This window comes from Eleutherodactylus coqui, chromosome 5 (genome assembly GCF_035609145.1).
Source record: "Eleutherodactylus coqui strain aEleCoq1 chromosome 5, aEleCoq1.hap1, whole genome shotgun sequence".
Lineage (NCBI taxonomy): Eukaryota > Metazoa > Chordata > Amphibia > Anura > Eleutherodactylidae > Eleutherodactylus > Eleutherodactylus coqui.
In genome coordinates this window covers 643079-670000 of record NC_089841.1, presented here as the reverse complement: position 1 = coordinate 670000, position 26922 = coordinate 643079, and the positions used below count along the sequence as shown (strand labels likewise).

The 26922-nt window shown below is 52.6% G+C and overlaps 1 protein-coding gene across 2 annotated transcripts in view; it reads left to right on the top strand.

Annotated features, from left to right (window-relative positions):
- The window catches only part of NPR2 (natriuretic peptide receptor 2), a 234070-nt gene that overhangs the window by 95359 nt on the left and 111789 nt on the right, over positions 1–26922 (top strand). For both annotated transcript variants that reach the window (XM_066602181.1, XM_066602180.1), the window contains exons 4-9: positions 187–322; positions 399–493; positions 20158–20290; positions 20367–20451; positions 20695–20815; positions 22234–22308. In XM_066602181.1, the coding sequence (XP_066458278.1) occupies positions 187–322; positions 399–493; positions 20158–20290; positions 20367–20451; positions 20695–20815; positions 22234–22308 (645 nt within the window). The remainder of the gene's footprint in view (positions 1–186; positions 323–398; positions 494–20157; positions 20291–20366; positions 20452–20694; positions 20816–22233; positions 22309–26922) is intronic.

Here is a 26922-nt window from a genome sequence, read left to right as displayed (position 1 = left end):
ATAAATCTATCCTACACAGACTGTATATATGCTGAAGCCCTTCTGCTCACTACACACACCATACACGATATATATATATAACTATACACAATATATATAGTGATTTTATCAAACAGGCATCAGAAGGTTGCAGGCCTTTTTGCCCAGATTTTGTGACTTTCCCATTTTGGGTGCTCACGTCTGCAGATGAACCTGATTGCCGGATGCTTCTACGACGGCGTGCTGCTCTACGCTCAGGCGCTTAACGAGACCTTACAGGAAGGCGGTTCTGCAAAGGATGGGATCCGGATAGTGCAGAAGATCCAGGAGCGCAGCATGCAGGGTGAGAGGGTGCTCCAGAATGGGCATGGCTCTGTGTGCATAGCAGAAGGATGATGAGAGTTCTACTCCACCCGCAGGTATCACTGGCACCGTCAGCATGGACAAAAGCAATGACCGCAACACAGACTTCGATCTCTGGACAATGGCTGACCACAACAGCGGTCACTTCGAGGTTAGATGACGCCGTTTCCTATCAATCGCCATGTTACATTCCTGGCACACTAGAGTACCCATAAATACATACCCCGAAAGGGCCCCTATGACTGTGGATGGCACGGCCCCCCATATTAACAGCCCCCGATATAGTGTTAGACCTCACAGCCTTGTACAGTGTGTGTGGGGGAGGGGGGGGGGGTCCAGCAGTCAATGAGGTAATTCTCCGAGGATTTCTTGCATTCCGTTCCTGTGATAAGAGCGCCCCTATCACCATCTGCTCCCACTCTCCCTTCCCCCAATCTGTCATGTATGACCCTATCCACATGCCCCAAAAATCTCCCACAAATACACCTGCTGGCCCCGTCATTGACCCTCTAGGAACCCCCAGGACCCGTCTTCCAGGACTCCTCTGGTCCCCTTCAGACGCCTGTGTCTGCACTTATCTCCTGGAAGAATAATGACTTGGATGGATCCCCCTGACCCGCAGACTATACACATTATACAGATGTAGCACACCCAGCTATGATTACTAGTGCTGTAGTCGTATTCTGCACAGAAGGGTCTAATGCCAATATCACTAGAGTAGAATTAGTGAAGAGGTTAATGTCTGCCTGGTGATCTAGGTCAGTAAGGGGGAGTATCCCATGTGGTTTAGGGGAGTAATGTGGTTAATGTCTGCTTTCCTGGTGTTCTAGACTCTATGACAATGAAGGGGTTAGCATCAGCAGCTCTGGTGGTCGTAAAGTACAGAGCACTTTAATATATGTATCACTGGAGCAGTCAATAAACTTTGATAAATTGGATTGTTTTTGTTTTTTTTTTCCCTTTTTTTTAGATCTTTTTTAAAATAAATATGAGAAAAGGGTTTTTAAAAACTTTTTAAAACTGATTTTTAAATATTTTTTTAGCCCCAAGTCAGGACAAAAACTTGCGATGTTTGATTGCTCCTGCATTATGATGTAATACTATTATATTATAGGTTTCTGGCTGTCATAGCAATCAAACAGCACCCTGCAATCTCATCGTAGGGGCTGTTTAGAGCATTTGAATACCACTGACAGAATTGATTATGCACTTAAAGGATAACAGCTGCAATCAGCGGCGCTGCTGATCGGAGCTGTTGTGGGTAGGTGTCAGCTGAAAGAAACAGCCAACACCCACATTGTATGGAGCAGGATTGACCTCCAATACCCTTCCATACAAACCCTGAACCTCCAGGACATACATATTTGCCCTGTGGTGTTACGGGATTAATAATTTGTTGGAAGACCTTTCCTGGTCTAGAAGTCAGGCTCACAGGCCTGTAGTTTCCTGGGTCCACCTATATTCCCCCAATAGCACAGAGAAGATCAGTTGATGTTCCATCTACTTTCTGAGAGAAAACAGATACAAAACAGGAATTTAAAAGTTCTTCCTTCTCAACATCATTCTTAACCAATTCACCATTTTCATCCTGTAAGCATCCAATAGCATCTCTGACTTTTCTTTTGCTCTTGACCCCCAAATCCTTTTTTATTGCTTTTGGCCTCTGTTACAAGCCTCAATTCATTATCAGCTTCAGCTTTTCTGACACTTGCCCTACAGTTTCTGCAGACCCCATTATATTCTTCTTTAGATATCCCCCCTCTTTCCATTTGATAAAACATATTCTTCTTCCTCTATAACAAGTGTGCATGTTCTCCGTTCATCCATCCGGGTCTCTTTAAATGCTTCCCATTCTTCCTTCTTTTAGGGATTGGTAACGATTATGCTTTGAGAATCTCATTTCACAATATTTCCCAACCTTCTTGGACATTTCTGTCCTTAAGAACATCCAGCCGTTGGATTCTTCCTCTTTCGGAGTTCATTAAAATCAGCCTTTCTGAAATCCAACCTTGAGGTCTGAGTCTTCTCAGGTCTTCCTCCCCTTGTTATCCACCATCCAAGGATATCATGATCACTGCCTCCTAAGGTCCCAGCCACCCTTACTTCCCCAACCATTCCCTCCCTGTTGGTAAGAATTAGGTCCAAGATAGCAGATCCCCTTGTTTTCTCTTCTACCTTCTGGAAGATAAAGTTGTCACCAAGAGCGGATAAGAATCTGTTGGATCCATTACTTTTACCTGAGAGATTCCCTACAAATGTCTGGATGGGTAGAATCTCCCATGATCACTATGTTGGGCTTCTTTGAGAGCTTGGCCATCTGATGTAGAAAGAGTTCCTCCATATCTTCTGCTTGTCCAGGCGGCCTATAGTAAATGCCTACAGTGGTGCCCTCTGCTGGTGTGATATATGGAGGCACTCCACACTGAACTGTTGTAGTATGTGAATGTAAAGTGGTCCGAAGCTGTAGTGTGTACGTATGGGGATGGCTGCTGTAGGTGAGCTCTGTGTATATCCCTTTTTACTGCATGAATGACATGGTTGAGAGACATGAGTAGTTGTGAGGCAGAGTTTAGAAGAAAAGGTTGAGAAAATGTAGTCAGAGGTGGACGTGCCTGCGCTAAGCATGGAGTAACTGTCCTCCTGCCCGGGAAAAAGAAGGAAAGTCATTTAAGAACAAGAAACTTGAGTGAATGGGAAGCGCACACCCCACGGACCATCTATCAGATAACCGGGCCTGAAGACGGTCTGAGTTCATTGAGAAGAATGTCTCCTAGTAGGAGTGTAACGGAGGAGGTGTGGAAGTTAAGAAAGAATCTGTGCAGAGAATTGTTCTTTTACCACCAGTAACTATTTGATGACGGTACTAAGCTGGCAAGTTGTGAGTAAAAAGTACAACCCTGCCCCTCCAGGTGTGGACTGTTTATTTTGCGCCATGTGAATAGCGACCTTGCAGGGGTGCTGGCGTCACGTGACATACAGATTCTGCACTGCCATGTTTATATACTGCTGCCGGCTGAGCTAGGCCAAGCTGGTGCTGCTAGTGGGAGAGATTGCAGAGCCACTCGTGACATCCATCTTGGTTTCCCCAGTGGTCTTACCTGTCATGGCGGGCCGCCCGCTCGGGTCGCCGCATTATAAATGCTCAGCAGCCAACTGTCAGTCACTGTTGATTATAGAGGGCGGTGTGTCGCCATAGTTTTCGGCTCTTGCACAGGACAGCACAGCCCAATGACAAATCCGCTTCAAGGGGGTTATAGCAAATTTAACCACTTAATATAAATTTGAGTCCACTCCATGCTCAGCGGCTATAAGCTATTTCTGATGGCCACCGATAACTGCCATGGAGTAAGCTCTGATCACAGCAGTTAACTCCTTAGATTTGTAGTCAGCTTTGACTGTTGCATCTAAACAGTTAGCTGGGTGGGATCCTTTTCCACACCCTATCAGTACCCCCACAACATGATTGGGGGATGCCAATAGGCTTGCATGGCAGCCTAGAGGCTACTGAAGGCTCCCCAGGCTGTGACACATAGAGGCCTATCAAGTCTTACCTCTAGCAACATCAAAAATCACTATATACTGCAATACTAAAGTACTGCACTATATAGTATAAGCGATCAAATGATCTCAAGTTCAAGTTACCTGTGGGGAATACATTAGTGTACAAAAACATTTAAGATTTCAACTGTAAAAAAAAATAAAATATTAAAAGGTCAAAAGAAACCTCCCTTTTCTATTTTTTACCCATAAAAAATGAAAAAAAAAACAAAAAAAAACCTATATTTGGTATCGCCATGTACATAAAGGAACAAATTATTAAAATATCTCAATATATATCCCACACGGTGAAGGCTGTAAAAACGATGGAATGCCAGAATTTCTATCATTTTTGGTATCCTGGATCCCAAAAAACCTTGACGAAAATATGCAAGTTTCCCAAAATAGTAATACTACCCCGTTTCCCTCAGAATAAGCCCTACCCCAAAAATAAGCCCTAGCTGTACTATATAAAAAGGAATACTTACCTAGCAGGCTCGGTCCAGGTCCTCCTGCTGCTGTCTGGAACTCTGCCAGGCATCCTGTGGTCCTTGTTTACCCACGGAAGATCACTTCCTGGTTACAGGATCCATAAATCCCACCTCCAGGAAGTAATGGCTCTGGTTGGTTCTCAAGTGCTGCTCAGCCAATGAATCCAGTGCTCGATGAACCAATGTGATGGCTGTGATTGGTTCATTGAGCGCTGTATTGATTGGCTGAGCAGCATTCAAAGAACCAATTGCGTTGTGGTGGCGAGATTTAGGAATTGGCCAATCATTTCCATAGCTCAGCGCGTCGGCGCTTCGGAGAGCAGCTGGAGGGACCTGGACCGAGCCGGCCAGGTGAGTATAATAAGACATCCCCCAAAATAGCACCTCTTTTGGGGCAAAAATAAATATAAGACAGGCTCTTATTTTCAGGGAAACACAGTAAAAACTATAGCTTACCCCGCAGTAGTTGCAGGTCTCTGAATACGGCGAAGGAAAGGAATTTTTATGAAACATTTTTAATTCACTTTTTAAATATAGAAAAATCATTAAAAATGTTGCTGTAATTGTACCGACACACCGAACAAAGTTAATTTGTCATCCACCCAAAATGGCACAGTTGCGTTTTTTTTATCCTCCACACCTAATATGGCACATTAAACTGTACCATTAAAAAACACAACTTGTCACAAAAAAAGTCCTCATACAGCCATGTCAATGGGAAAATTAAAGTTATGGCTTGGGCGAAAAAAGGAAATAAAAAACTGAAAAATCTGTGGTCCTGAAGGGGTTAAGGCCACAATCAGGCATCCTAGTGTGAGTTGTTCCTGAGATTCTTGGGCACAACTTGCATCGGACAGCACCCAGACACCTTGTGCTATCCGGTATGGGAGAGCGGTCATTGCATATCCTACTCTCATGGAGGGGTTAATGTCTGCATCCCTGGTGGTCTTTAGCAGAGATCCTGGTGTCCGGTGGGCTACTGCAGCATTGACCCTGATGAAGAGCTTCCTGTTTCCTCCCTACACCCATCCAAGAGCGAAAGGAGTACTGTAGCTGCAGATCTCAACAGTTCACTCTATGATGGGGCAGAATGGGCTGAGGGACATGCAATGTACCACATAATCCCTGCCAATCAGCAGTGCTGATAGATAACATGTGACAGGAGGAAGTCATTAATACATGTTTTTCCTCCTCGAAAGGCATCGGGCCATTGTGTCACACTCCATACACGGTGTGCTACATCAGAGAAAAAAATTACAGCACACTGTGTGCAATATTAGTGTCCCAAACTGCTGTAATCTCCTGTCTTCCAATGCTCACTGTCACTAGTCTTGTGTCCCAGGCTGCTTTAATCTCCTGTCCTCTGATGCTCTAAGTCACTAGTCTTGTACCCTGCTGTAGCCTCCTGTCCTCCAATGCTTAGGGTCACTGGTCTTGTGTCCCAGGCTGCTAAAGTCTTTTGTTCTCCTATGCTCAGGGTCATTGGTCTTGTACCCTGCTGTAGCCTCCTGTCCTCCAATGTTCAGGGTCACTGGTCTTGTGTCCCAGGCTGCTGTAATCTCCTGTCTTCCAATGCTCACTGTCACTGGTCTTGTGTCCCAGGCTGCTGTAATCTCCTGTCCTCCGATGCTCAGTCACTGGTCTTGTGACCCAGTCTGCTGTAATCTCCTGTCCTCCGATGCTCACTGTCACTGGCCACATGTCCCAGTCTGCTGTAATTTCCTGTTCTCCGAAGCTCCCTGTCACTGGCCACATGTCCCAGTCTGCTGTAATCTCTTGGCCTCCGATGCTCACTGTCACTTGCCACATGTCCCAGTCTGTTGTAATCTCCTGTCCTCTGATGCTCACTGTCACAGGCCACATGTCCCAGTCTGTTGTAATCTCCTGTCCTCTGATGCTCACTGTCACTGGCCACATGTCCCAGGCTGCTGTAATCTCCTGTCCTCCGATGCACGCTGTCACTGGCCACATGTCCCAGTCTGCTGTAATCTCCTGTCCTCCGATGCTCACTGTCACTGGCCACATGTCCCAGTCTGCTGTAATCTCCTGTTCTCTGATGATCACTGTCACTGCCCACATGTCCCAGTGTGCTGTAATCTCCTGTCTTCCGATGCTCACTGTCACTGGTCTTGTGACCCAGGCTGCTGTAATCTCCTGTCCTCCGATGCTCACTGGTCTTGTGACCCAGGCTGCTGTAATCTCCTGTCCTCTGATGCTCACTGTCACTGGCCACATTTCCCAGTCTGCTGTAATCTCCTGTCCTCCGATGCTCACTGTCACTGGTCTTGTGACCCAGGCTGCTGTAATCTCCTGTCCTCCGATGCTCACTGGTCTTGTGACCCAGGCTGCTGTAATCTCCTGTCCTCCAATGCTCACTGTCACTGGTATTGTGACCCAGGTTGCTGTAATCTCCTGTCCTCTGATGCTCACTGTCACTGGCCACATGTCCCAGGCTGCTGTAATTTCCTGTCCTCCGATGCACACTGTCACTGGCCACATGTCCCAGTCTGCTGTAATCTCCTGTCCTCCGATGCTCACTGTCACTGGCCACATGTCCCAGGCTGCTGTAATCTCCTGTCCTCCGATGCTCACTGTCACTGGTCATATGTCCCAGGCTGCGGTAATCTCCTGTCCTCTGATGCTTACTGTCACTGGCCACATGTCCTAGTCAGCTGTAATCTCCTGTTCTCTGATGATCACTGTCACTGGCCACATGTCCCAGTCTGCTGTAATCTCCTGCCTTCCGATGCTCACTGTCACTGGTCTTGTGACCCAGGCTGCTGTAATCTCCTGTCCTCCGATGCTCACTGGTCTTGTGACCCAGGCTGCTGTAATCTCCTGTCCTCCAATGCTCACTGTCACTGGTCTTGTGACCCAGGCTGCTGTAATCTTCTGTCCTCTGATGCTCACTGTCACTGGCCACATTTCCCAGTCTGCTGTAATCTCCTGTCCTCCGATGATCACTGTCACTGGCCACATGTCCCAGTCTGTTGTAATCTCCTGTCCTCTGATGCTCACTGTCATTGGCCACAGGTCCCAGTCTGCTGTAATCTCCTGTCCTCCGATGCTCACTGTCACTGGCCACATGTCCCAGGCTGTTGTAATCTCCTGCCCTCCGATGCTCACTGTCACTGGCCACATGTCCCAGTCTGTTGTAATCTCCTGTCCTCTAAAGCTCACTGTAACTGGCCACATGTCCCAGTCTGCTGTAATTTCCTGTTCTCCGAAGCTCACTGTCACTGGCCACATGTCCCAGTCTGCTGTATTCTCTTGCCTCCAATGCTCACTGTCACTGGCCACATGTCCCAGTCTGTTGTAATCTCCTGTCCTCCGATGCTCACTGTCACTGGCCCCATGTCCCAGTCTGTTGTAATCTCCTGTCCTCTGATGCTCACTGTCATTGGCCACAGGTCCCAGTCTGCTGTAATCTCCTGTCCTCCGATGCTCACTGTCACTGGCCACATGTCCCAGGCTGTTGTAATCTCCTGTCCTCCGATGCTCACTGTCACTGGCCACATGTCCCAGTCTGTTGTAATCTCCTGTCCTCTAAAGCTCACTGTAACTGGCCACATGTCCCAGTCTGCTGTAATTTCCTGTCCTCTGATGCTCACTGTCACTGGCCTCATGTCCCAGTCTGCTGTAATCTCCTGTCCTCTGATGCTCACTGTCACTGGTCATATGTCCCAGTCTGCTGTAATCTCCTGTCCTCTGATGCTCACTGTCACTGGCCACATGCCCTAAACTGCTGTAATCTCCTGTCCTCCGATGCTCACTGTCACTGGTCATATGTCCCAGGCTGCTGTAATCTCCTGTCCTCCGATGCTCACTGTCACTGGCCACATGCCCCAGTCTGTTGTAATCTCCTCTCCTCTGATGCTCACTGTCACTGGCCGCATGTCCCAGTCTGCTGTAATCCCCTGTCTTCCGATGCTCACTGTCACCGGTCTTGTGACCCAGGCTGCTGTAATCTCCTGTCCTCCGATGCTCACTGTCACTGGCCACATGTCCCAGTCTACTGCAATCTCCTGTCCTCCGATGCTCACTGTCACTGGCCATATGTCCCAGTCTGTTGTAATCTCCTATCGTCTAAAGCTCACTGTCACTGGCCACATGTCCCACTCTGCTGTAATTTCCTGTTCTCCGAAGCTCACTGTCACTGGCCACATGTCCCAGTCTGCTGTAATCTCCTGGCCTCCGATGCTCACTGTCACTGGCCACATGTCCCAGTCTGTTGTAATCTCCTCTCCTCTAAAGCTCACTGTCACTGGCCACATGTCCCAGTCTGCTGTAATTTCCTGTCCTCTAAAGCTCACTGTCACTGGCCACATGTCCCAGTCTGCTGTAATCTCCTGGCCTCCGATGCTCACTGTCACTGGCCACATGTCCCAGTCTGTTGTAATCTCCTCTCCTCTAAAGCTCACTGTAACTGGCCACATGTCCCAGTCTGCTGTAATTTCCTGTTCTCCGAAGCTCACTGTCACTGGCCACATGTCCCAGTCTGTTGTAATCTCCTGTCCTCTGATGCTCACTGTCACAGGCCACATGTCCCAGTCTGCTGTAATCTTCTGGCCTCCGATGCTCACTGTCACTGGCCACATGTCCCAGTCTGTTGTAATCTCCTGTCCTCTAAAGCTCAGTGTCACTGGCCACATGTCCCAGGCTGCTGTAATCTCCTGGCCTACGATGCTCACTGTCACTGGCCACATGTCCCACTCTGCTGTAATCTCCTGTCCTCCGATGCACACTGTCACTGGCTACATGGCCCAGTCTACTGTAATCTCCTGTTCTCTGATGATCACTGTCACTGGCCACATGTCCCAGGCTGCTGTAATCTCCTGTCTTCCGATGCTCACTGTCACTGGTCTTGTGACCCAGGCTGCTGTAATCTCCTGTCCTCCGATGCTCACTGGTCTTGTGACCCAGGCTGCTGTAATCTCCTGTCCTCCAATGCTCACTGTCACTGGTCTTGTGACCAAGGCTGCTGTAATCTTCTGTCCTCTGATGCTCACTGTCACTGGCCACATTTCCCAGTCTGCTGTAATCTCCTGTCCTCCGATGCTCACTGTCACTGGTCTTGTTACCCAGGCTGCTGTAATCTCCTGTCCTCTGATGCTCACTCTCACTGGCCACATGTCCCAGTCTGTTGTAATCTTCTGTTCTCTGATGCTCACTGTCACTGGCCACATGTCCCAGTCTGTTGTAATCTCCTGTCCTCCGATGCTCACTGTCACTGGCCACATGTCCCAGGCTGCTGTAATCTCCTGTCCTCCGATGCTCACTGTCACTGGCCACATGTCCCAGTCTGCTGTAATTTCCTGTTCTCCGAAGCTCCCTGTCACTGGCCACATGTCCCAGTCTGCTGTAATCTCTTGGCCTCTGATGCTCACTGTCACTGGCCACATGTCCCAGTCTGCTGTAATCTCCTGTCCTCCGATGCTCACTGTCACTGGCCACATGTCCCAGGCTGCTGTAATCTCCTGTCCTCCGATGCTCACTGTCACTGGCCACATGTCCTAGGCTTCTGTAATCTCCTGTCCTCCGATGCTCGCTGTCACTGGTCATATGTCCCAGGCTGCTGTAATCTCCTGTCCTCTGATGCTTACTGTCACTGGCCGCATGTCCCAGTCTGCTGTAATCTCCTGTTCTCTGATGATCACTGTCACTGGCCACATGTCCCAGTCTGCTGTAATCTCCTGTCTTCCGATGCTCACTGTCACTGGTCTTGTGACCCAGGCTGCTGTAATCTCCTGTCCTCCGATGCTCACTGGTCTTGTGACCCAGGCTGCTGTAATCTCCTGTCCTCCAATGCTCACTGTCACTGGTCTTGTGACCCAGGCTGCTGTAATCTTCTGTCCACTGATGCTCACTGTCACTGGCCACATGTCCCAGTCTGCTGTAATCTCCTGTCCTCCGATGATCACTGTCACTGGCCACATGTCCCAGTCTGTTGTAATCTCCTGTCCTCTGATGCTCACTGTCACTGGCCACAGGTCCCAGTCTGCTGTAATCTCCTGTCCTCCGATGCTCACTGTCACTGGCCACATGTCCCAGTCTGTTGTAATCTCCTGTCCTCTAAAGCTCACTGTAACTGGCCACATGTCCCAGGCTGCTGTAATCTCCTGTCCTCCGATGCTCACTGTCACTGGCCACATGTCCCAGTCTGTTGTAATCTCCTGTCCTCTGATGCTCACTGTCACTGGCCACATGTCCCAGTCTGCTGTAATCTCCTGTCTTCCGATGCTCACTGTCACTGGTCTTGTGACCCAGGCTGCTGTAATCTCCTGTCCTCCGATGCTCACTGGTCTTGTGACCCAGGCTGCGGTAATCTCCTGTCCTCCAATGCTCACTGTCACTGGTCTTGTGACCCAGGCTGCTGTAATCTTCTGTCCACTGATGCTCACTGTCACTGGCCACATTTCCCAGTCTGCTGTAATCTCCTGTCCTCCGATGATCACTGTCACTGGCCACATGTCCCAAGCTGTTGGAATCTCCTGTCCTCCAATGCTCACTGTCACTGGCCACATGTCCCAGTCTGTTTTAATCTCCTGTCCTCTAAAGCTCACTGTAACTGGCCACATGTCCCAGGCTGCTGTAATCTCCTGTCCTCCGATGCTCACTGTCACTGGCCACATGTCCCAGTCTGTTGTAATCTCCTGTCCTCTGATGCTCACTGTCACTGGCCCATGTCCCAGGCTGCTGTAATCTCCTGTCCTCCGATGCTCACTGTCACTGGTCATATGTCCCAGGCTGCTGTAATCTCCTGTCCTCTGATGCTTAAGGTCACTGGCCACATGTCCCAGTCTGCTGTAATCTCCTGTTCTCTGATGATTACTCTCACTGGCCACATGTCCCAGTCTGCTGTAATCCCCTGTCTTCCGTTCCTCACTGTCACCGGTCTTGTGACCCAGGCTGCTGTAATCTCCTGTCCTCCGATGCTCACTGTCACTGGCCACATGTCGCAGTCTGCTGTAATCTTTTGGCCTCCGATGCTCACTGTCACTGGCCACATGTCCCAGTCTATTGTAATCTCCTGTCCTCTGATGCTCACTGTCACAGGCCACATGTCCCAGTCAGTTGTAATCTCCTGTCCTCTGATGCTCACTGTCACTGGCCACATGTCCCAGGCTGCTGTAATCTCCTGTCCTCCGATGCTCACTGTCACTGGCCACATGTCCCAGGCTGCTGTAATCTCCTGTCCTCCGATGCTCACTGTCACTGGTCATATGTCCCAGGCTGCTGTAATCTACTGTCCTCTGATGCTTACTGTCACTGGCCACATGTCCCAGTCTGCTGTAATCTCCTGTTCTCCGAAGCTAACTGTCACTGGCCACATGTCCCAGTCTGTTGTAATCTCCTCTCCTCTAAAGCTCACTGTCACTGGCCACATGTCCCAGTCTGCTGTAATTTCCTGTTCTCCGAAGCTCACTGTCACTGGCCACATGTCCCAGTCTGTTGTAATCTCCTGTCCTCTGATGCTCACTGTCACTGGCCACATGTCCCAGTCTGCTGTAATCTCCTGGCCTACGATGCTCACTGTCACTGGCCACATGTCCCAGTCTGTTGTAATCTCCTGTCCTCTAAACCTCAGTGTCACTGGCCACATGTCCTAGTCTGCTGTAATCTCCTGGCCTATGATGCTCACTGTCATTCGCCACATGTCCCAGTCTGTTGTAATCTCCTGTCCTCCGATGCTCACTGTCACTGGCCACATGTCCCAGTCTGCTGTAATCTCCTGTTCTCCGAAACTCACTGTCACTGGCCACATCTCCCAGTCTGCTGTAATCTCTTGGCCTCCGATGCTCACTGTCACTGGCCACATGTCCCAGTCTGCTGTAATCTCTTGGCCTCCGATGCTCACTGTCACAGGCCACATGTCCCAGTCTGTTGTAATCTCCTGTCCTCTGATGCTCACTGTCACAGGCCATATGTCCCAGTCTGTTGTAATCTCCTGTCCTCTGATGCTCACTGTCACAGGCCTCATGTCCCAGTCTGTTGTAATCTCCTGTCCTCTGATGCTCACTGTCACTGGCCACATGTCCCAGTCTGTTGTAATCTCCTGCCCTCCGATGCTCACTGTCACTGGCCACATGTCCCAGGCTGCTGTAATCTCCTGTCCTCCGATGCTCACTGTCACTGGTCATATGTCCCAGGCTGCTGTAATCTACTGTCCTCTGATGCTTACTGTCACTGGCCACATGTTCCAGTCTGCTGTAATCTCCTGTCCTCCGATGCTCACTGTCACTGGTCATATGTCCCAGGCTGCTGTAATCTACTGTCCTCTGATGCTTACTGTCACTGGCCACATGTCCCAGTCTGCTGTAATCTCCTGTCTTCCGATGCTCACTGTCACTGGTCTTGTGACCCAGGCTGCTGTAATCTCCTGTCCTCCGATGCTCACTGTCACTGGTCTTGTGACCCAGGCTGCTGTAATCTCCTGTCCTCCAATGCTCACTGTCACTGGTCTTGTGACCCAGTCTGCTGTAATCTCTTGGCCTCTGATGGTCACTGTCACTGGCCACATGTCCCAGTCTGTTTTAATCTCCTGTCCTCTGATGCTCACTGTCACAGGCCACATGTCCCAGTCTGTTGTAATCTCCTCTCCTCTGATGCTCACTGTCATAGGCCACATGGCCCAGTCTGTTTTAATCTCCTGTCCTCTGATGCTCACTGTCACTGGCCACATGTCCCATTCTGCTGTAATCTCCTGTCCTCTGATGCTCACTGTCACTGGCCACATGTCCTAGGCTACCGTAATCTCCTGTCCTCCGATGCTCACTGTCACTGGCCACATGTCCCAGGCTGCTGTAACCTCCTGTCCTCCGATGCTCACTGTTACTGGTCATATGTCCCAGGCTGCTGAAATCACCTGTCCTCTGATGCTTACTGTCACTGGCCACATGTCCCAGTCTGCTGTAATCTCCTGTTCTCTGATGATCACGGTCACTGGCCACATGTCCCAGTCTGCTGTAATCTCCTGTCTTCCGATGCTTACTGTCACCGGTCTTGTGACCCAGGCTGCTGTAATCTCCTGGCCTCCGATGCTCACTGTCACTGGCCACATGTCCCAGTCTGCTGCAATCTCCTGGCCGCCGATGCTCACTGTCACTGGTCATATGTCCCAGGCTGCTGTAATCTACTGTCCTCTGATGCTTACTGTCACTGGCCACATGTCCCAGTCTGCTGTAATCTCCTGTTCTCCGAAGCTCACTGTCACTGGCCACATGTCCCAGTCTGCTGTAATCTCCTGGCCTCCGATGCTCACTGTCACTGGCCACATGTCCCAGTCTGTTGTAATCTCCTCTCCTCTAAAGCTCACTGTCACTGGCCACATGTCGCACTCTGCTGTAATCTTTTGGCCTCCGATGCTCACTGTCACTGGCCACATGTCCCAGGCTGCTGTAATCTCCTGTCCTCCGATGCTCACTGTCACTGGCCACATGTCCCAGGCTGCTGTAAACTCCTGTCCTCCGATGCTCACTGTCACTGGTCATATGTCCCAGGCTGCTGTAATCTACTGTCCTCTGATGCTTACTGTCACTGGCCACATGTCCCAGTCTGCTGTAATCTCTTGGCCTCCGATGCTCACTGTCACTGGCCACATGTCCCAGTCTGCTGTAATCTCTTGGCCTCCGATGCTCACTGTCACAGGCCACATGTCCCAGTCTGTTGTAATCTCCTGTCCTCTGATGCTCACTGTCACAGGCCATATGTCCCAGTCTGTTGTAATCTCCTGTCCTCTGATGCTCACTGTCACAGGCCTCATGTCCCAGTCTGTTGTAATCTCCTGTCCTCTGAAGCTCACTGTCACTGGCCACATGTCCCAGTCTGTTGTAATCTCCTGCCCTCCGATGCTCACTGTCACTGGCCACATGTCCCAGGCTGCTGTAATCTCCTGTCCTCCGATGCTCACTGTCACTGGTCATATGTCCCAGGCTGCTGTAATCTACTGTCCTCTGATGCTTACTGTCACTGGCCACATGTCCCAGTCTGCTGTAATCTCCTGTCCTCCGATGCTCACTGTCACTGGTCATATGTCCCAGGCTGCTGTAATCTACTGTCCTCTGATGCTTACTGTCACTGGCCACATGTCCCAGTCTGCTGTAATCTCCTGTCTTCCGATGCTCACTGTCACTGGTCTTGTGACCCAGGCTGCTGTAATCTCCTGTCCTCCGATGCTCACTGTCACTGGTCTTGTGACCCAGGCTGCTGTAATCTCTTGGCCTCTGATGGTCACTGTCACTGGCCACATGTCCCAGTCTGTTTTAGTCTCCTGTCCTCTGATGCTCACTGTCACAGGCCACATGTCCCAGTCTGTTGTAATCTCCTCTCCTCTGATGCTCACTGTCACTGGTCATATGTCCCAGGCTGCTGTAATCTCCTGTCCTCTGATGCTTACTGTCACTGGCCACATGTCCCAGTCTGCTGTAATCTCCTGTTCTCCGAAGCTCACTGTCACTGGCCACATGTCCCAGTCTGCTGTAATCTCCTGGCCTCCGATGCTCACTGTCACTGGCCACATGTCCCAGTCTGTTGTAATCTCCTCTCCTCTAAAGCTCACTGTCACTGGCCACATGTCGCAGTCTGCTGTAATCTTTTGGCCTCCGATGCTCACTGTCACTGGCCACATGTCCCAGGCTGCTGTAATCTCCTGTTCTCCGAAGCTCACTGTCACTGACCACATGTCCCAGTCTGCTGTAATCTCCTGGCCTCCGATGCTCACTGTCACTAGCCACATGTCCCAGACTGTTGTAATCTCCTCTCCTCTAAAGCTCACTGTCACTGGCCACATGTCCCAGTTTGCTGTAATTTCCTGTTCTCCGAAGCTCACTGTCACTGGCCACATGTCCCAGTCTGCTGTAATCTCTTGGCCTCCGATGCTCACTGTCACTGGCCACATGTCCCAGTCTGTTGTAATCTCCTGTCCTCTGATGCTCACTGTCACTGGCCACATGTCCCAGTCTGTTGTAATATCCTGTCCTCTAAAGCTCAGTGTCACTGGCAACATGTCCCAGTCTGCTGTAATCTCCTGGCCTTCGATGCTCACTGTCATTCGCCACATGTCCCAGTCTGTTGTAATCTCCTGTCCTCTAAAGCTCACTGTCACTGACCACATGTCCCAGTCTGCTGTAATTTCCTGTTCTCCGAAGCTCACTGTCACTGGCCACATTTCCCAGTCTGCTGTAATCTCTTGGCCTCCGATGCTCACTGTCACGGCCACATGTCCCAGTCTGCTGTAATCTCTTGGCCTCCGATGCTCACTGTCACTGGCCACATGTCCCAGTCTGTTGTAATCTCCTGTCCTCTGATGCTCACTGTCACAGGCCACATGTCCCAGTCTGTTGTAATCTCCTGTCCTCTGATGCTCACTGTCACAGGCCTCATGTCCCAGTCTGTTGTAATCACCTGTCCTCTGATGCTCACTGTCACTGGCCACATGTCCCAGTCTGTTGTAATCTCCTGTCCTCCGATGCTCACTGTCACTGGCCACATGTCCCAGGCTGCTGTAATCTCCTGTCCTCCGATGCTCACTGTCACTGGTCATATGTCCCAGGCTGCTGTAATCTACTGTCCTCTGATGCTTACTGTCACTGGCCACATGTCCCAGTCTGCTGTAATCTCCTGTCCTCCGATGCTCACTGTCACTGGTCATATGTCCCAGGCTGCTGTAATCTACTGTCCTCTGATGCTTACTGTCACTGGCCACATGTCCCAGTCTGCTGTAATCTCCTGTCTTCCGATGCTCACTGTCACTGGTCTTGTGACCCAGGCTGCTGTAATCTCCTGTCCTCCGATGCTCACTGTCACTGGTCTTGTGACCCAGGCTGCTGTAATCTCTTGGCCTCTGATGGTCACTGTCACTGGCCACATGTCCCAGTCTGTTTTAGTCTCCTGTCCTCTGATGCTCACTGTCACAGGCCACATGTCCCAGTCTGTTGTAATCTCCTCTCCTCTGATGCTCACTGTCACTGGTCATATGTCCCAGGCTGCTGTAATCTACTGTCCTCTGATGCTTACTGTCACTGGCCACATGTCCCAGTCTGCTATAATCTCCTGTTCTCCGAAGCTCACTGTCACTGGCCACATGTCCCAGTCTGCTGTAATCTCCTGGCCTCCGATGCTCACTGTCACTGGCCACATGTCCCAGTCTGTTGTAATCTCCTCTCCTCTAAAGCTCACTGTCACTGGCCACATGTCGCAGTCTGCTGTAATCTTTTGGCCTCCGATGCTCACTGTCACTGGCCACATGTCCCAGGCTGCTGTAATCTCCTGTTCTCCGAAGCTCACTGTCACTGACCACATGTCCCAGTCTGCTGTAATCTCCTGGCCTCCGATGCTCACTGTCACTAGCCACATGTCCCAGTCTGTTGTAATCTCCTCTCCTCTAAAGCTCACTGTCACTGGCCACATGTCCCAGTTTGCTGTAATTTCCTGTTCTCCGAAGCTCACTGTCACTGGCCACATGTCCCAGTCTGCTGTAATCTCTTGGCCTCCGATGCTCACTGTCACTGGCCACATGTCCCAGTCTGTTGTAATCTCCTGTCCTCTGATGCTCACTGTCACTGGCCACATGTCCCAGTCTGTTGTAATATCCTGTCCTCTAAAGCTCAGTGTCACTGGCAACATGTCCCAGTCTGCTGTAATCTCCTGGCCTTCGATGCTCACTGTCATTCGCCACATATCCCAGTCTGTTGTAATCTCCTGTCCTCTAAAGCTCACTGTCACTGACCACATGTCCCAGTCTGCTGTAATTTCCTGTTCTCCGAAGCTCACTGTCACTGGCCACATTTCCCAGTCTGCTGTAATCTCTTGGCCTCCGATGCTCACTGTCACGGCCACATGTCCCAGTCTGCTGTAATCTCTTGGCCTCCGATGCTCACTGTCACTGGCCACATGTCCCAGTCTGTTGTAATCTCCTGTCCTCTGATGCTCACTGTCACAGGCCACATGTCCCAGTCTGTTGTAATCTCCTGTCCTCTGATGCTCACTGTCACAGGCCTCATGTCCCAGTCTGTTGTAATCTCCTGTCCTCTGATGCTCACTGTCACTGGCCACATGTCCCAGTCTGTTGTAATCTCCTGTCCTCCGATGCTCACTGTCACTGGCCACATGTCCCAGGCTGCTGTAATCTCCTGTCCTCCGATGCTCACTGTCACTGGTCATATGTCCCAGGCTGCTGTAATCTACTGTCCTCTGATGCTTACTGTCACTGGCCACATGTCCCAGTCTGCTGTAATCTCCTGTCCTCCGATGCTCACTGTCACTGGTCATATGTCCCAGGCTGCTGTAATCTACTGTCCTCTGATGCTTACTGTCACTGGCCACATGTCCCAGTCTGCTGTAATCTCCTGTCTTCCGATGCTCACTGTCACTGGTCTTGTGACCCAGGCTGCTGTAATCTCCTGTCCTCCGATGCTCACTGTCACTGGTCTTGTGACCCAGGCTGCTGTAATCTCCTGTCCTCCAATGCTCACTGTCACTGGTCTTGTGACCCAGTCTGCTGTAATCTCTTGGCCTCTGATGCTCACTGTCACTGGCCATATGTCCCAGTCAGTTTTAATCTCCTGTCCCCTGATGCTCACTGTCACAGGCCACATGTCCCAGTCTGTTGTAATCTCCTGTCCTCTGATGCTCACTGTCACAGGCCACATGTCCCAGTCTGTTTTAATCTCCTGTCCTCTGATGCTCACTGTCACTGGCCACATGTCCCATTCTGCTGTAATCTCCTGTCCTCTGATGCTCACTGTCACTGGCCACATGTCCCAGTCTGCTGTAATCTCCTGTTCTCCGAAGCTCACTGTCACTGGCCACATGTCCCAGTCTGCTGTAATCTCCTGGCCTCCGATGCTCACTGTCACTGGCCACATGTCCCAGTCTGTTGTAATCTCCTCTCCTCTAAAGCTCACTGTCACTGGCCACATGTCGCAGTCTGCTGTAATCTTTTGGCCTCCGATGCTCACTGTCACTGGCCACATGTCCCAGGCTGCTGTAATCTCCTGTCCTCCGATGCTCACTGTCACTGGCCACATGTCCCAGTCTGTTGTAATCTCCTCTCCTCTAAAGCTCACTGTCACTGGCCACATGTCGCAGTCTGCTGTAATCTTTTGGCCTCCGATGCTCACTGTCACTGGCCACATGTCCCAGTCTGCTGTAATCTCCTGTCTTCCGATGCTCACTGTCACTGGTCTTGTGACCCAGGCTGCTGTAATCTCCTGTCCTCCGATGCTCACTGTCACTGGTCTTGTGACCCAGGCTGCTGTAATCTCCTGTCCTCCAATGCTCACTGTCACTGGTCTTGTGACCCAGTCTGCTGTAATCTCTTGGCCTCTGATGCTCACTGTCACTGGCCATATGTCCCAGTCAGTTTTAATCTCCTGTCCCCTGATGCTCACTGTCACAGGCCACATGTCCCAGTCTGTTGTAATCTCCTGTCCTCTGATGCTCACTGTCACAGGCCACATGTCCCAGTCTGTTTTAATCTCCTGTCCTCTGATGCTCACTGTCACTGGCCACATGTCCCATTCTGCTGTAATCTCCTGTCCTCTGATGCTCACTGTCACTGGCCACATGTCCTAGGCTACTGTAATCTCCTGTCCTCCGATGCTCACTGTCACTGGCCACATGTCCCAGGCTGCTGTAACCTCCTGTCCTCCGATGCTCACTGTTACTGGTCATATGTCCCAGGCTGCTGAAATCACCTGTCCTCTGATGCTTACTGTCACTGGCCACATGTCCCAGTCTGCTGTAATCTTCTGTTCTCTGATGATCACGGTCACTGGCCACATGTCCCAGTCTGCTGTAATCTCCTGTCTTCCGATGCTTACTGTCACCGGTCTTGTGACCCAGGCTGCTGTAATCTCCTGGCCTCCGATGCTCACTGTCACTGGCCACATGTCCCAGTCTGCTGCAATCTCCTGGCCGCCGATGCTCACTGTCACTGGCCACATGTCCCAGTCTGTTGTAATCTCCTGTCCTCTAAAGCTCACAGTCACTGGCCACATGTCCCAGTCTGCAGTAATTTCCTGTTCTCCGAAGCTCACTGTCACTGGCCACATGTCGCAGTCTGCTGTTATCTTTTGGCCTCCGATGCTCACTGTCACTGGCCACATGTCCCAGTCTGTTGTAATCTCCTGTCCTCTGATGCTCACTGTCACTGGCCACATGTCCCAGTCTGTTGTAATCTCCTGTCCTCTGATGCTCACTGTCACTGGCCACATGTCCCAGGCTGCTGTAATCTCCTGTCCTCCGATGCTCACTGTCACTGGTCATATGTCCCAGGCTTCTGTAATCTCCTGTCCTCTGATGCTTACTGTCACTGGCCACATGTCCCAGTCTGCTGTAATCTCCTGTCTTCCGATGCTCACTGTCACCGGTCTTGTGACCCAGGCTGCTGTAATCTCCTGTCCTCTGATGCTCACTGTCACTGGCCACATGTCACAGTCTGCTGCAATCTCCTGTCCTCTAACGCTCACTGTCACTGGCCACATGTGCCAGTCTGCTGTAATCTACTGTTCTCCGAAGCTCACTGTCACTGGCCACATGTCCCAGTCTGCTGTAATCTCCTGGCCTCTGATGCTCACTGTCACTGGTCATATGTCCCAGGCTTCTCTAATTTCTGGCCTCTGATGCTCACTGTCACTGGCCACATGTCCCAGTCTGCTGTAATCTCCTGTCCTCCAATGCTCACTGTCACTGGCCACATTTCCCAGGCTGCTGTAATCTCCTGTCCTCCACTGCTCAGATTCTATGGTCTGTTGCACTGCTATCACTGTTATCATCTTTCCTGCAGGTTGTTGGGCGTTATGATGGGATAACAAAGCAAATTAACTGGACTGGCGCACCAATCCTTTGGCTCAAGGGTGCCCCCCCGTCAGACAGCCCTCCTTGTGTTTTTGATACTGATGACCCCTCATGCGTTAGGAGTAAGTGACCCTCGTCTTCTGTGCCTCAGTAGAACCACGGAGACCACGGCTCTTCTCACTATTCTTTCCTTCCCAGCTCCTCTCTCAACATTTGCCATGGTTGCTCTCGGGGCCGGCCTCACCCTCTTGATATTCGGAATGGCGAGTATCCTTATCATGAGGTGAGTCCTTCATTTCTGTAGGGGTGGAGTCACATTGGGCAGTGTTGCTAACCTTTATAGAGAGGTCCTACAACCAGTGGCTGGAGCCTTATGTCTTCATGGGAGGGGTCACATTGGTGGGAGGGATAATACTTGTGTGTTAGGAAGAGTCGTACTAGGGGGGTGCGAGGAGTTGTACTGGGTGCTGGGAGGGGTCACTGTGGCATTCTGTCCCCTTGCTGCATGCTGTGTGTCTGTCCGCAGGAAGCTGATGCTGGAGAAGGAATTGGCGAGCATGCTGTGGAGGATCCGCTGGGAGGAGCTACAGTTCGGGAATTCTGAGAAATACCATAAATGTGCTGGAAGCCGCCTAACTTTGTCACTAGTGAGTGCACCTCAAACCTCCGTAATCACCCCATACCTCCGTTATTATTTGGCCCCCTGGCTGAGTGCATCCTCATAATGGGGCCCCCTGGCTGTGTGTATCCTCATAATGGGGCTCCCTGGCTGAGTGCATCCTCGTGATGGGGCTCCCTGGCTGTGTGCATCCTCCTGATGGGGCTCCCTGGTTGTGTGCATCCTCCTGATGGGGCCCCCTGGCTGTGTGCATCCTCCTGATGGGGCCCCCTGGCTGTGTGCATCCTCCTGATGGGGCCCCCTGGCTGTGTGCATCCTCCTGATGGGGCCCCCTGGCTGTGTGCATCCTCCTGATGGGGCCCCCTGGCTGTGTGCATCCTCCTGATGGGGCCCCCTGGCTGTGTGCATCCTCCTGATGGGGCCCCCTGGCTGTGTGCACCCTCGTGATGGGGCCCCCTGGCTGTGTGCGCCCTCGTGATGGGGCTCCCTGGCTGTGTGCATCCTCGTGATGGGGCTCCCTGGCTGTGTGCATCCTCGTGATGGGGCTCCCTGGCTGAGTGCATCCCCGTGATGGGGCTCCCTGGCTGAGTGCATCCCCGTGATGGGGCCCCCTGGCTGAGTGCATCCCCGTGATGGGGCCCCCTGGCTGAGTGCATCCCCGTGATGGGGCCCCCTGGCTGAGTGCATCCCCGTGATGGGGCCCCCTGGCTGCGTGCATCCCCGTGATGGGGCCCCCTGGCTGCGTGCATCCTCGTGATGGGGCCCCCTGGCTGCGTGCATCCTCGTGATGGGGCCCCCTGGCTGCGTGCATCCTCGTGATGGGGCCCCCTGGCTGCGTGCATCCTCGTGATGGGGCCCCCTGGCTGCGTGCATCCTCGTGATGGGGCCCCCTGGCTGCGTGCATCCTCGTGATGGGGCCCCCTGGCTGCGTGCATCCTCGTGATGGGGCCCCCTGGCTGCGTGCATCCTCGTGATGGGGCCCCCTGGCTGCGAGCATCCTCGTGATGGGGCCCCCTGGCTGTGAGCATCCTCGTGGTGGGGCCCCCTGGCTGTGAGCATCCTCGTGGTGGGGCCCCCTGGCTGTGAGCATCCTCGTGATGGGGCCCCCTGGCTGTGAGCATCCTCGTGATGGGGCCCCCTGGCTGTGAGCATCCTCGTGATGGGGCCCCCTGGCTGTGTGCATCCTCGTGAGGGGTCCCCCAGGCTGTGTGCATCCTCGTGATGGGGCCCCCTGGCTGTGTGCATCCTCGTGATGTGGCCCCCTTGCATCCTCGTGATGGGGCCCCCTGGCTGTGTGCATCCTCGTGATGTGGCCCCCTTGCATCCTCGTGAGGGGTCCCCCTGGCTATGTGCATCCTCATGATGGGGCCCCAGGACTCCAGAGCAGGTTATCGTACTGGTAGATGCACGTCCGGTTCTGTGTGTAACTGTCTCGCTTTGTCCTAGAGAGGCTCCAGTTACGGCTCCCTGATGACGGCTCACGGGAAGTACCAAATCTTTGCCAACACCGGACACTTCAAGGTGATCTCCCATTTTCCTGCAGCGCTCTCTGTTGTCTGCCTTTATGTAGGGATCCTCTCCTTGTGTCCCCCAGCACGCCATATATTCAGGATTTCCTCCGTACTGCACAGGTTACAGTCAGCGCCTTAGAAATGGCTGCAGGACATCCTCAATACCCAACTAGACAGGCACATGAGGAGTGGAGAAGCTGTTGTGTAGGGCCCCGCGCCATTCCTGGCCCTATGTCATTCCTAGGGGCCGTGTTCCATTGCGCAATCTCACTGTGTCACACTACTGGTGTCGGCTCCATTGCGCTCGTTTCATAGTGTTGTGCGGCTCCCTTGCGCTCGTCTTACGTTGTTGCGCTTCTTGTGTCGGCCCTGTTGCGCTCGTCCCACCGTGTCGCGCTTCTTGTGTCGGCTCCCTTGCGCTCGTTTCACAGTGTCACGTTCCTGGTGTCGGCTCCATTGCGCTCTTCCCACCGTGCTGAGCTCCTGATCCCGGCTCCCTTGCGCTCTTCTCACCATGTTGCGCTCCTGATGTTGGCTCCCTTGCGCTTGTCTGAACGTGTCGCGCTCCTGTAATTCACCTTTTTGTGCTCATCTCACCGTGTTTACCCACGTTCCTGGTGTATACCCTTTTGCGCTCGTCTCACCATGTCGTGTTCCTGGTTTCGGCCCCCTCGTGCTCGTCTCACCCTGTCATGCTTCTGGTGTCAGTTTCGTTGCGCTCTTCTCGCAGTGTTGCGCTCCTGATCTCGACTCACTTGCGCTCGTCTCACCGTGTTGTGCTCCTGGTGTCGGCCCTCTTGTGCTCGTCCCACCGTGCTGAGCTCCTGATTTTGACTCACTTGCGCTCTTCTCACCATGTTGCGCTCCTGATGTCGGCTCACTTGCGCTTGTCTGAACGTGTCGCGCTCCTGTAGTTCACCTTTTTGCGCTCGTCTCACGGTGTCTACCCACGCTCCTAGTGTATACGCTTTTGCACTCGTCTCATTGTCGCGCTCCTGTTGTCAGCTCTCTTGCACTCGAATTACTGTGTCACACTCCTGGTGTCGGCTCCCTTGTGCTCGTCCCACAGTGTCACTCTCCTGGTGTCCACCCTTTTGTGCTCGTCTCACCGTGTCATGCTCCTGGTGTCGGCTCCCTTGCGCTCGTCTCACCGTCTCGCACTCCTGGGGTTCATGCTTTTGCGCTCATCACACCGTGTTCTGTTCCTGGTGTCTTCTCCCTTGCGCTCGTCTTACTGTGCCGCGCTCCTGGTGTCAGCTTGGTTGCGCTTGTCTTACAGTGTCACGCTCCTGGTGTCGACTCCCTTGCACTCGTCCCACCATGTTACGCTACTGGTTTCAGCTCCGTTGCGCTTTTCCCACTGTGTCACGTTCCTAGTGTCGGCTCCCTTGTGCTCGTCTCACCGTGTCATGCTCCTAGTGTCCAACCTTTTGTGCTCATCTCACCGTGTCATGCTCCTTGTGTCGGCCCCCTTGTGCTCGTCTCACCGTGTCATGCTCCTAGTGTCCAACCTTTTGTGCTCATCTCACCGTGTCATGCTCCTTGTGTCGGCCCCCTTGTGCTCGTCTCACCGTGTCATGCTCCTAGTGTCCAACCTTTTGTGCTCATCTCACCATGTCATGCTCCTGGTGTGGGCTCCCTTGCGTTTCGCACTCCTGGTGTTCATGCTTTTGCGCTCATCACACCGTGTCATGCTCCTGGTGTCTTCTCCCTTGCTCTCGTCTTACTGTGCCGCGCCCCTGGTGTCAGCTTGGTTGCGCTCGTCTCACAGTGTCACACTCCTGGTGTCGGCTCTCTTGCGCTCGTCCCACCATGTTAAGCTACTGGTTTCAGCTCCGTTGCGCTTGTCCTACTGTGTCACGTTCCTGGTGTCGGCTCCCTTGTGCTCGTCTCACAGTGTCATGCTCCAGGTGTCGGCTCCCTTGTGCTCGTCTCACCGTGTCATGCTCCTGGTGTCGGCTCCCTTGTGCTCGTCTCACTGTGTCATGCTCTTGGTGTCGGCTCCCTTGTGCTCGTCTCACCGTGTCATGCTACTGGTGTCGGCCCCCTTGTGCTCGTCTCACTGTGTCATGCACCTAGTGTCCACCCTTTTGTGCTCATCTCACCATGTCATGCTCCTGGTGACCACCCTTTTGTGCTCATCTCACCGTGTCATGCTCCTGGTGTGGGCTCCCTTGCGTTTCGCACTCCTGGTGTTCATGCTTTTGCGCTCATCACACCGTGTCATGCTCCTGGTGTCTTCTCCCTTGCTCTTGTCTTACTGTGCCGCGCTCGTGGTGTCAGCTTGGTTGCGCTCGTCTCACTGTGTCACGCTCCTGGTGTCGGCTCTCTTGCGCTCGTCCCACTATGTTAAGCTACTGGTTTCAGCTCCGTTGCGCTTTTCCCACTGTCACGTTCCTGGTGTTGGCTCCCTTGTGCTCGTCTCACCGTGTCACACTGCTGGTGTCAGCTTGGTTGCGCTCGTCTCACCGTGTCATGCTCCTGGTGTTGGCTCCCTTGCGCTCGTCTAACCGTCTCGCACTCCTGGGGTTCATGCTTTTGCGCTCATCACACCGTGTCATGTTCCTGGTGTCTTCTCCCTTGCTCTCGTCTTACTGTGCCGCGCTCCTGGTGTCAGCTTGGTTGCACTCGTCTCACAGTGTCACGCTCCTGGTGTCGGCTCCCTTGTGCTCATCTCACCGTGTCATGCTCCTGGTGTCGGCTCCCTTGCGCTCGTCTAACCGTCTCGCACTCCTGGTGTTCATCCTTTTGCGCTCGTCTCACCGTGTCATGCTCCTGGTGTCTTCTCCCTTGCTCTCGTCTCACTGTGTTGGACTCCTTGTAGATAAAGGGTTCCACAGCAGCACCTAATTTCAGGCAGGGTATGCCAATATTGGCAAAAACCTGTGCAGGTTCAAAAAGGGGTTGGATCCAGTCCCCCAAACAACAGTCCAAAGAGGAAGAAGTATGAACAGCACAATTAGGTGCAATAATAAAAGTTTACATCCGCATGGATTTCACTTTATTTTTCATTGGCATAAAAAACAGGCGGCGTTTCGACTGCACAGACAGTCCTTGACCAGCTCGAGCTCCATGCGGATGTAAACTTTTATTATTGCACCTAATCGTGTTGGACTCCTTGTGTTCACCCTTCTGCACTCGTCTCACAGTGTCACGCTCCTGGTGTTTACTCTTTTGCGCTCGTCTGAACGTGTCGTGCTCCTAGTGTTCACCCTTTTGCGCTCATCTCACCGTGTCACGCTCCTGGTGTCGGCTCCCTTGCGCTCGTCTCACTGTGCCATGCTCCTGGTGTCGGCTCCCTTGCGCTCGTCTCACTGTGCCATGCTCCTGGTGTCGGCTCCCTTGCGCTCGTCTCACCGTGTCGCGCTCCTGGTGTCCACCCTTTTGCGCTCATCTTCCCGTGTCACGCTCCTGGTGTCAGTTCCCTTGCGCTCCTCTCACAGTGTCGTTCTCCTGGTATCTGCTCCCTTGCGCTCCTCTCACTGTGTCACACTCCTGGTGTCGGCTCACTTGCGCTCCTCTCACAGTGTCGTTCTCCTGGTGTCGGCTCCCTTGCACTCGTCTCACAGTGTCGTTCTCCTGGTGTCGGCTCCCTTGCGCTCGTCTCACCGTGTCACACTCCTGGTGTCGGCTCCCTTGCGCTCGTCTCACCGTGTCACACTCCTGTTGTCAGCTCCCTTGCACTCGTCTCACCGTGTCACACTCCTGGTGTCGGCTCCCTTGCACTCGTCTCACTGTGTCGTGCTCCTGGTGTCGGCTCCCTTGCACTCGTCTCACTGTGTCGTGCTCCTGGTGTCGGCTCCCTTGCACTCGTCTCACTGTGTCGTGCTCCTGGTGTCGGCTCCCTTGCGCTCCTCTCACAGTGTCACACTCCTGGTGTCGGCTCCCTTGCGCTCCTCTCACAGTGTCGTTCTCCTGGTGTCGGCTCCCTTGCACTCGTCTCACTGTGTCGTGCTCCTGGTGTCGGCTCCCTTGCACTCGTCTCACTGTGTCGTGCTCCTGGTGTCGGCTCTCTTGCGCTCATCTCACTGTGTCACACTCCTGGTGTCGGCTCCCTTGCACTCGTCTCACCGTGTCACACTCCTGGTGTCGGCTCCCTTGCGCTCCTCTCACAGTGTCACACTCCTGGTGTCGGCTCCCTTGTGCTCCTCTCACAGTGTCACACTCCTGGTGTCGGCTCCCTTGCGCTCCTCTCACTGTGTCACACTCCTGGTGTCGGCTCACTTGTACTCGTCTCACTGTGTCACACTCCTGGTGTCGGCTCCCTTGCACTCGTCTCACTGTGTCGTGCTCCTGGTGTCGGCTCCCTTGCACTCGTCTCACTGTGTCGTTCTCCTGGTGTCGGCTCTCTTGCACTCGTCTCACCGTGTCGCGCTCCTGGTGTCCACCCTTTTGCGCTCATCTCACCGTGTCACACTCCTGGTGTCTGCTCCCTTGCGCTCCTCTCACAGTGTCGTTCTCCTGGTGTCGGCTCCCTTGCGCTCATCTCACTGTGTCATGCTCCTGGTGTCGGCTCCCTTGCGCTCATCTCACCGCGTTGCGCTCCTGGTGTCGGCTCCCTTGCGCTCGTCTCACCGTGTCGCGCTCCTGGTGTCCACCCTTTTGCGCTCATCTTCCCGTGTCA